The sequence below is a fragment of the Perissodus microlepis genome, chromosome 7, assembly GCF_051167445.1.
Source record: "Perissodus microlepis isolate ML-2025 ecotype Zambia chromosome 7, ASM5116744v1, whole genome shotgun sequence".
Classification (NCBI taxonomy): Eukaryota; Metazoa; Chordata; class Actinopteri; order Cichliformes; family Cichlidae; genus Perissodus; species Perissodus microlepis.
The window spans coordinates 64,174,895-64,185,220 of record NC_140467.1 but is presented as its reverse complement, the minus strand read 5'-3'; the positions used below and the strand labels follow the sequence as shown (position 1 = coordinate 64,185,220).

The 10,326-nt window shown below is 45.1% G+C and overlaps 1 protein-coding gene across 1 annotated transcript; it reads right to left on the bottom strand.

Moving 5' to 3' along the window:
- Window positions 1-3,216: 3,216 nt before the first annotated feature.
- kcnj11l (potassium inwardly rectifying channel subfamily J member 11, like) lies at window positions 3,217-10,164 on the bottom strand. The gene is made up of 7 exons (XM_084936651.1): window positions 10,074-10,164; window positions 8,028-8,160; window positions 6,910-7,072; window positions 6,350-6,589; window positions 6,009-6,278; window positions 5,691-5,898; window positions 3,217-4,575 (listed from the first exon to the last, which is right to left on the bottom strand). The coding sequence occupies exons 3-7, from the start codon at window positions 7,066-7,068 to the stop codon at window positions 4,145-4,147; spliced, it is 1,308 nt and encodes a 435-aa protein (XP_084792777.1). The 5' UTR covers window positions 7,069-7,072; window positions 8,028-8,160; window positions 10,074-10,164; the 3' UTR covers window positions 3,217-4,144.
- Window positions 10,165-10,326: the final 162 nt, after the last annotated feature.

The following is a 10,326-nucleotide window of genomic DNA, read 5'->3' as shown; positions in this document are numbered from 1 at the left end:
ATGTAGAGGAGGTGGCTGACGACTGCGTCACTCCGTAGTCTGTATCCGTAGCCAGTCTATAGGGGTTCAGGCCTATACAGAACAGCAGTGGGGACAGAGCATCTCCTTGGTAGAGCTCACATTTGATGCTGACTTATGCTATGGGCTTGAAGTTGGCCTCTAGTGTTGTCCGCCATATCCCCATTGAGTTCCTGATGAAGGCTCTTGGGGTCCTGCTGGTTTGTATAGTTCCAGGCTTTCCAGGATCCAGGTGTGGGGCATTGAGTCATAGGCCTTCTTGTAATCCAGGCAGTGCACAGGTTGGTCAGCCTAGTCTTGCAGTCTTGGGTGAGTGCTCTCTCTACCAGTAGTTGATGATTCGCTCCACTGGTATTCCTGCCAATTCCTTTCTGTGCCCCACTTGTGTATTAAGCCATTATTATCAGGAGGTCCTAAAAGCTCCCTGAAAATCCTTCAGTGAATCCAAAATGCTGCAGCAAGAGTCCTGACAGGGACTAGAAGGAGAGAGCAGATTTCTCCTGTTTTGGCTTCCCTTCATTGGCTTCCTGTTAAATCCAGAATTGAATTCAAAATCCTGCTCCTCACATACAAGGTCTTAAATAATCAGGCCCCATCTTATCTTAATGACCTTGTAGTACCATATCACCCTATTAGAGCACTTCGCTCTCGCTCTGCAGGCCTACTTGTTGTTCCTAGAGTATTTAAAAGTAGAATGGGAGGCAGAGCCTTTAGTTTTCAGGCCCCTCTTCTGTGGAACCAGCTTCCAGTTTGGATTCGGGAGACAGACACTATCTCTACTTTTAAGATTAGGCTTCAAACTTTCCTTTTTGCTAAAGCATATAGTTAGGGCTGGACCAGGTGACCCTGAATCCTCCCTTAGTTATGCTGCAATAGACGTAGGCTGCCGGGGATTCCCATGATGCATTGAGTTTTTCCTTTCCAGTCACCTTTCTCACTCACTATGTATTAACAGACCTCTCTGCATTGAATCATATCTGTTATTAACCTCTGTCTCTCTTCCACAGCATGTCTTTATCCTGTCTTCCTTCTCTCACCCCAACCGGTCGCAGCAGATGGCCCCGCCCCTCCCTGAGCCTGGTTCTGTCGGAGGTTTCTTCCTGTTAAAAGGGAGTTTTTCCTTCCCACTGTCGCCAAAGTGCTTGTTCATAGGCTCGTATGTATTATTGTAGGATCTACTGTACAATATAAAGCACCTTGAGGCGACTGTTGTTGTGATTTGGCGCTGTATAAATAAAATTGAATTGAATTGAATTGAATTGAATTGAATTGAATGTGCCTGTTCATCTTAGCCGCTATGATGCCTGACAGGAGCTTCCACCTGGTACTGAGGCAGGTTACTGGCCAGTAGTTGGATGGGACTGGTTCCTTCTGGGGGTCCCTGAGGATCTGGACTGTCCGCCGTTCAGTAAGCCATTCTGGGTGGGGAGGTTGCTGTGGTCTGCTCTTAGATCCAGTAGCCACTGAGTATTGCTGTTATGGTTGCGTCCTTCTCCCATACGCTCTTGCAGTATTGCTCTGTCTCCAGCCTTGGTGGTGCTGTTCTCATATTGGCCCCGCTTGGCACTTTCCAAGGCCTCAGGTATGGGCAGCTTGCTGTCAGTGGCGGTCCTAGCCTGTTTGGCTCCCCGGGCAAACACTCCCTCTGGGCGTGACTCCCTTCAGTAAGCTACATCGGTGTCTACTGTTTACTATCATAGCCAAGTGACTAACAAACGTAAACAGAAGTTTTCACTATCCTGACGAATTAATGTTATCTTGTTGTATCTGTGTTGTGGTCAGTGCTATCCTCTGTGCTGTTGCATGCTGGGGCAGCAGGTTGAGGGTCACAGACGCCAACAGACTAAATAAACTGATCCACAAGGCCAGTAATGTTGTGGGGATGGAGCTGGTTAGGGTGGTGTCTGAGAGGCAGATGTTGTCCAAGATACAGACAATGTTGGATAACACCTCCCACCTACTCCATGACGTGCTGGCCAGTCACAGGAACGACACAGGAAATCATTCCTGCCTGTGGCTCCCTGTACAACTCCTCCATCTAACACACTGTGAACACTGCAATAGTTACACCCTTTTTACACACACTCTTTTCTACTCTGGAATATTCTTGTCAAATTTCTTGATATTTATTTATAATCACCTTTGTTAATCCTTGATATTTATAATTGAGTGATCTGCATATATTAGTGCTGTTTCTTAAATGTGTACATTTAAGAAACAGCACTTTTTACAATTACTTCTTGGAGCAACTGTAACCCACATGATTTCTTCAGGGATTAATAAAGTATTCTGACTCTGATTGTTTCAGGATGACCTGCCATCATCCAATCACACATCTGCTTACCTGCATCTTTTGCACCTGCTGGCTTTGAACTTTCTTGTCCATCTTGGTTTTAATTTTGCAGTCCAGTATGAACACAAATCCCGAGGATCACCACAACACAACCTAACAGACCGACACCTTAGTTCAGATTCACTGTCTAAGGTGTATTTCTGGTTAATTGTTATTGATCCCTTTACTCCGAGTCCTAAAGTGTATATTTATTTTCTTACTCCTCTTATATTTATTGTTTGTTTACTTGCACTGCTGTAACTGCAGCCTCGTCGTCTCGACCACGATGCCGCCCCGGGCAACCGCCGTATCAAAAACCGCTACTGCTTGCTGTACTGCGTAGGCACCTTCTACATCGCACCTTTCTCCAAATTCGATAGTCGGCTACTTTTCCTCCGTGCTACCTTGATCTTGGAGTCTAGTCTCCTTCTCCGTGGAGGGTTCTGCTCCCTGCGGTTTCATCTTACAGCATCTCACTGATTACTTCTGTCGTGGAGTAGATCACATATATATACGTATATATTCATGTGAGGGTCAGAGCACAAACATGTGAGTACATACAAATCACTTCGTTTGTAAGTATTAAATGAAGAATTTCCCTTCGTACTCTGAATCTTCCATCATGCATTGTGTGTGCTGCTGTCTCACTGGTCTATTGCACCATCTAGTGTTACAGAGTGGTATTACACTAACTGAAAGCCCAGCTCAACACGAGTCTCAGATGATATCTTAAGACAAAGCGGTTATTTCTTCACAGGAAGGATTTAACCTGGAATCTGCCCTGAAATCCTTTCAAAATAAAGCTTGATCTGCACTTTAAATCCAGCTTGTGGGTCACAGACAGCACAAAAAAGCCTGACAAAAAGGATGATAAAAAACATATTTATTAAACATCACAAATATTGAAATACATATCCAAGCCCCACAGAAGAGATCTAAAGCAGCAGGAGATATGCTACAAACCTCAGCACTCACGGGAGTGTCTTTGTCTACAGTATACAGTACTTACACACACACAGGGTTTAATGTGACTGTTAAATCATTTAGAACTAAAGGAGGAGACAAGCACGAGGACATGAAAGGAGACAACAAGTTAAGTGTGTCCTAAAAGTCTATTAAAATAGTCAGTATGAACACGACGGACACAAAAAACATGTTGTGGTCAGTTTCCTGTGTCTGTTGTCATAAATTCCATAGTTTAGCTGAGTATGCGGTAAACGTATATTTATAATGCGTATTATCACTAACAGGAGTTCGACAGCATGTGTTCCATCTATAACATTCAGTGTTTTTAAAATAATGTTCATTTCTGTCTTCTACACAAATATTTAATGTTTTCCAGCTCTGAGAAACCTTTGTGCATTGCATTGTGGGAGATCGGCATCCTTTAACACAGCGGTCCCCAACCCCCGGACCAGTACTGGTCCGTCGTTTGGTACCGGGCTGCGAGAGTTGAGGCTCAGGTGTGAAATGTCTGGTTTTCAGGGTTTTTATCGGTTTTCAGCGTTATTTTGTTATCGTTTTGATCGTTTACTCGTTTTTATCGTTTACTCGGTTTTATCGTTTTTATCGTTTACTCGGTTTTCCTGGGTCTTTTCACGTGTGTTATAAATAAATCTTCTTTTTTTCAGTACTAGTTTTATTTTGTTGTATTTATCCGCGACACCTTAAAGGCCGGTCCGTGAAAATATTGTCGGGCATAAACCGGTCCGTGGCGCAAAAAAGGTTGGAGACCGCTGCTTTAACAGGCACATGAGTGCAGTTCACCTGGGTGTACAGCAGTGGGCGCTGTGTTCAGTCGCTCAGCTCTCCGAGCGCGTCCTCTTCGATCTGCCGTCCGATCACCTCCAACTGGACTGTCTTTTTCTGTCCTTTCTGCTCCACCTCCTTCTCTGCTTTCTCTGACTGGGCGTACCAGGGCTGAGGCGTGGAGCTGTCGTAGGCCCGCCCTCCTCTGCGGAACCCCCCTCTGCCGGCTCGAACCAGCCCCCATCCCTGCAGCTGGACGTCGGACCCTCCTTCCTGGACTCCTCTGGTTTGGTTGAGCTCCTTGGCGCTGAGAGACGACATCCGGACGGGAACCGTGTTTCCGAACTTGGAGTAGTCGACACAGTACCTGCCGTCCTCCTCCGTGATGATGGAGACGAAGCGCCTCCCCCACAGAATCTCCTCGGGTATATAGGAGGTCCGCGCCTGCATGGTGATCCCCGTCGTCTCCACCACACCTTAAAGAAGAAATAGAGGGTGCATGCAGATATAAGGTTAAAGGTCAAAAACCTGTTTGTAATGCAGTCCAGAAGTTTTATTCATTCAGTGTCGCTTTACAGCTGCAGGCGCCTTCAGGACTCTTTATAAAGTTCAATTCAAATCACAACAACAGGATATTTCTAACTTTAGAGATGTTGCACAAATGGAAGAAAGCAGTTTTACATATTTGTTTAATATGTGCGTTGAAGGACATGTCCTGGTCAAAAATGACTCCAAGGTTCCTCACAGCGTTACTGGAGGCCAAGGTAATGCCATCCAGAGTAAGAATCTGCTTAGATACCATATTTCTAAGATTTTCAGGGCCGAGTACAATAACCTCAGTTTGATCTGAATTAAGAAGCAGAAAGTTAGCGGCCATCCAGGTCTTTATGTCTTTAAGACATTCCTGCAGTTTAACTCATTGGTGTGTGTTATCTGGCTTCATGGACAGATAGAGCTGGGTGTCATCTGCATAGCAGTGTAAATGTATGCTATGTCTTCTAATGATGCTGCCTAAGGGAAGCATGTATAATGTAAACAGAATTGGTCCTAGCACTGAACCCTGTGGAACTCCATCATTAACCTCAGTGTGTGAAGAGGACTCTCCATTTACATGCACAAACTGGAGGCTATTAGATAGATATGATACAAACCACTGCAGTGCAGTACCTGTAATACCTACAGCATGTTCTAATCGCTCTAATAGGATATTATGGTCGACAGTATCGAACGCTGCACTGAGGTCTAGCAGGACAAGCACAGAGATGAGTCCACTGTCAGAGGCCATAAGAAGATCATTTGTAACCTTCACTAAAGCTGTTTCTGTGCTGTGATGAGCTCTGAAACCTGACTGAAACTAACGAGTCGTCTGCTTTAGGCTACGTGTTTGAGAATTATACCACGGAGTCAGGTACTTCTGATTTAAGTCTATTTTTCACCGGAGCTACAGTATCCAGAGTCGTGCGTAGTGAGGAGGTAAAGTTATTAACAAGATGATCGACCTCTGTTGGAGCAGTGTTCAGGTAGCTGCTCTGTGTTGGCAGTGAAGATGATAACAGTGGGTGGATGATATAAAGGAAGGTAAAGATCTCACCTTCCAGGATGACGATGATCTCCAGGTCCTCGGAGGCCAGTGATTGGGCGGACAGCTCGTAGAGAGGACTCCCTCGCTCCATGGTGTGGCTGATGATCAGAGGAGACACCAGGAAGATGCCGTTACTCCTGAGGGGGTTCTCCACCTGGATGTCCAGCTGGCACACGGGGATCACCTCGCCTTCTGACGTCACCGTCCGCCGGATCACCTGGAGAGAAGATTTCAGTTTTGTGTCTGTATCTTCAGGATTGGTTTGCATTACTGGGGCTGTTTTGTTTTGTATGCGTGATGTGGAGCTCAGGTGAAGTTGTAGGTCACCTGCAGCTGGACGGTGGCTGAGATGATCATGCTCTTCCTCAGATCTCCCACTCTGAACATGAAAGTCGGGCGGCCATTTCGAGGCGCGATGACGGCGTTTTTGGAGAAGATGAGTGTTTCTGCTCGCCGGTTGGCCTGCGCCGTCTTCATGAACACGCAGCCAAGCATCACGGCGTTGATGATCAGCCCCAAAATGTTCTGAATGATCAACACGGTGATGGCCAGCGGACACTCCTCCGTCACCATCCTGCCACCAAAACCGATGGTCACCTAGATGGGAAACATCCAGGATTACCACAAGACAGAAGTCTACACCCGCATCAGCAGGAAGCAACTCTCACCTGGACTTCAATGGAGAAGAGGAAGGCAGAGGTGAAGGAGTGGATGGCTGTGACGCAGGGGACTGGGCCCGGCTCGCCGTTGGGGTCGCGGGGCTCCAGGTCTCCGTGAGCGAAGGCGAGGAGCCACCAGATCATAGCGAAGAGCATCCAGGAGCAGAGGAAGGCAGAGGTGAAGATGAGGAGGGAGTGCTGCCACTTCAGGTCCACCATGGTGGTGAAAACGTCCTGCAGGAAGCGACCCTGAACCACACCACAAAGCCTCCCGTCAGCAAACCCAACAGACCGTGGAGTACGTCCTCTCTCTTTTTCCTCGTTCTAACCCCGGACCTTTTCTTCCCATCGCCCGTAACAACATTTAACTTATTCTGGATTCCGGCTTATCAAAGTAAAAGGATGTTTAACAGATAAAAAACGCAGTGGAGCTCCGAGACGCTCCGCCCTCGATCCGCTTTAGCTTTTTATCTACATTCTGCCACAGAGCAGCAAACAGAAAAGTCCTGCACATCTGAAGCTTTCATTGCATGCTGAACCACATCATAACCAAACACTCGCTGCTCTACCTGTTCCCTGATGTTCTTGTGAGCCACGTTACAGGATCCGGTCTTGGTGATGAAGCGGGCTCTCTGAGACCTCGAACGGCTGCGGTTTGGCTGGTTCTGGTCCTCCGCCAGCCGGGTCAGCAGGAAGCCGTCCGGCAGGAGGCCCTTCCTGGCCAACATGACGCTGCGCACATGAAAAATACAACTTAAACATAAATACAGCTGACGAAAGGTTTGTCATCAACACCAAGAAAACAGCAGATTTACAGCATATAATTTTTAAGTGAGGCAAAAAATGATGATTTCATAAATAGTGTAAAAGAAATTTGTCAATAATCTTCTGAACTTTGGACTTTTGGTGAGTAAGCCGTTTGAAGGAGATTCTCTACTTCCTGTTACTGATGAGACGAGATGCTCGATTCATCTCTGACATCCCAAAGACATTTAAATTAAACGTAAACAAAAAACACAACAGTAACATAATAATACAATAAAAACAAAAAAGATAAAAAGCTCTAAATAGCAAAACAACTCAATTAAATAACAAAATAAAACAATAAAAAACTGCAAACATGTGCATGTACGTGCACGTGAGCCATGTTAGATCTTTATTATATAACTGTAATATTATTGTGTTATTTCCTCTTTAGTTTGTTAATACAATGAATACGTGAATATAAACAACAATAATTTATCACAGTTCAAAAATAATCAGTTAAAACCAATTTAAAAACTGTTTCAAGTTGACTATACCTGTTATCATTCTGTAACATATTATATTATATTATCATAGACAGTGCTGGGACCTGTTTTAAGTTGACTGGTGACGTATGTGAGAGCCTGGAGGATGTGACCTCTGCTCTCCCATGTTTACTGTCGAGGCAGAAAGGCGGAAATGATGACAGTTAATTGTCCAAAACAGTCCCTTATTCCTGCAGGTGTGTGCAGGTGGCATCATTTCCACGGTGGTCACAAAAAAGAATCTAACTCCATATTAACAGAAACCAACACGAGCATCAGCATCCTTCTTTACGTCCTCGCGTTTGTTGGTTCCTATCACCATAACGACACGCGCGTCTCTCTGCAGGTGACACTGATGACCGCACAGATAAAACCCGCTTAGAGTCACGTGACGTTACCTGGGCGGGAGTGAGCTGATGTAGTTGAATAAAGGTGGTGTTCCTGAGCGGGGTGTCTTAAACCGACGGGAACAGCAGCACGGACTCCATCATTCAGCCATCTGGATGTCCTCAGCACCACCCGAGCATCGACCTGAGTCAGGTTAGAACATGATGTAGGTGAGGTTCCGGCCTGGACTTTCAAAATAATACACTAAAGGTGCCGTTTATGATGTTTTTGGTCATTAAAGAACAAAGTAGACCATACGCTATAACAGACTGAGTATAATATCGATTGGACTCAATTACAGGCTGATCATATAGTTAATCAATAATTCAGTGCAACGGGAAATTGCAAAGATGTTCAGGTAACTTGTCAAATAACTTTAACGAATGAGAGGAATTTAATTATGAAAGTGCATTTCCGGTGTTGGGTGTGGTGAATGTGATGAACTTGACGTTGAGCTGCAGGAGGCTCAGCAGGTTCAGCTGCAGAGGCTTCCTGGTGCCTGCAGGGGGCAGCAGAGGAGACGAGGCGCCAAACGAACCTAAAGCTGAACGTGTGTGTGCGCGTGTGTGTAAACATTAACAAATTTATACATAAATGAAAGTGAAATGAAACATTTAAAAGACAAAAGCAGCTCCTATTAACTGAACATCGCGTGGTAAAATCCGCTCTGAACAAAAAAGAAATCAGTTCAAACACATTCACTTGTATTATAATTAACCAAATATTTGACTTATTTATTACAGAAAACACAGAATCTTACAGACGATAAAACAGTTACCTCAGGTGTTCATTCTCTTATTTTTCTGCATTACTCCTTAAATATGTTGGTCCTGACTGATGGCCTGAACTTAACTGTCTTCCCTTGAAGCTATTTTTGACTTGTTAATGTGAACATTTGCATTTGTTACAGACTGGATTTTAAATGCGTTGTTCCTGTTCTGGGACTGAGCTTCATGAACCCGAATGAAAGTGGTACATGCACATTCTATATGAAGCTGATACTGTCTGCTTTTACAGCCTAAAATACTGCTTCTGTAGTCCAGTCCAGGGTCTCAAACTTGCGGCCTGGGGGCCAGTTGTAGGGAGGATTTGTTTGTTGTTGAGTGCAATGTTTAAAAAGTTCTTTAAAAAGCAGAAAATAATTTAATATGAAGGCAATATGAGCCAAGACTACAAACACGCTGAGGGAGTTGGCTGTGTTAGTTCAGTGACAGAGTTCCCTAATTTAGACAAATATGTGGTAAATACCTAAAAGCAGGGGTCTTTTTTCTCTCAACAGGTGATCTGGGATATATTTTCTTTTTAAGTGTCCTTTCTCACTGTCCCTCTTCCCCTCTGTTTTTCTGTTCCTTCATCTTTCTTTCTCCCTTTCCTATTCCCCAGCCATGTCTGTCCCATCTGTAACTACTGAAAATAAAATAAAATAAAATAAATAATAACAACAAAGGTCGATCAAATGGATCAATACGACAAAGCCGTGATGATCCACTTGGTAAAGTAAATCTGTTGGATATCTTTGTTGGCCTTCAGTCATCAACTCATCAATGACGGCTAAAGAACCAAACGGGACAGGCAAAAAAAAAGCAGGGGTGTCCAACTCCAGGCCTCGAGGGCCGGCGTCCTGCAGGTTTTAGATCTCACCCTGGATCAACACACCTGAATTAAATGATGAGTTCATTACCAGGCCTCTGGAGAACTACAGGACATGTTGAGGCGGTCATTTAGCCATTTAAATTAGCTGTGTTGGATCAAGGACACGTCTAAAGGACACCGGCCCTCGAGGCCTGGAGTTGAACCCCTTCCTGCCTAAAAGCTTTTACCACTAAAGTGCGAAAGTTAGTTATTACAATTTCAGGCAGTCCTGTTTTATATCCATATATATGTTATAAATCCTCGCATATTTTACTTAATGTAAAAAAAGCAATAATAATAATAATAATAATAATAATAATAATACACGGGGAAAAACCGAGCTGGTTGTGTTTGTGTTGACCCCGCCCTCTCGAGCCGGAGGTCAGGTGATAGCGGCCAGGCCCGGGTGGAGATATCGAGCGTACCCTTCTCTCGGAGCAGAGCGTCGGGATGCAGGCTAGCTCCGTTAACGAGGACGCTTTAATTCACGCTTTTCCGCCCGTCGGAGGAGGTGACATAAGATACCGAGAGGAGGCGGAGGTCGGGGCCGAGCCGAGCTAACAGGAGCCGGTGTCTCTCTGTGCGGCGGGAAGCCCGGCTCCGCGGTCTGTTTGTTGTTTAGCTTTAGCCGCCTGAGTTAGCTTGCAGCCTCCGGCCGCTAACGGTTCACCGGGAGGA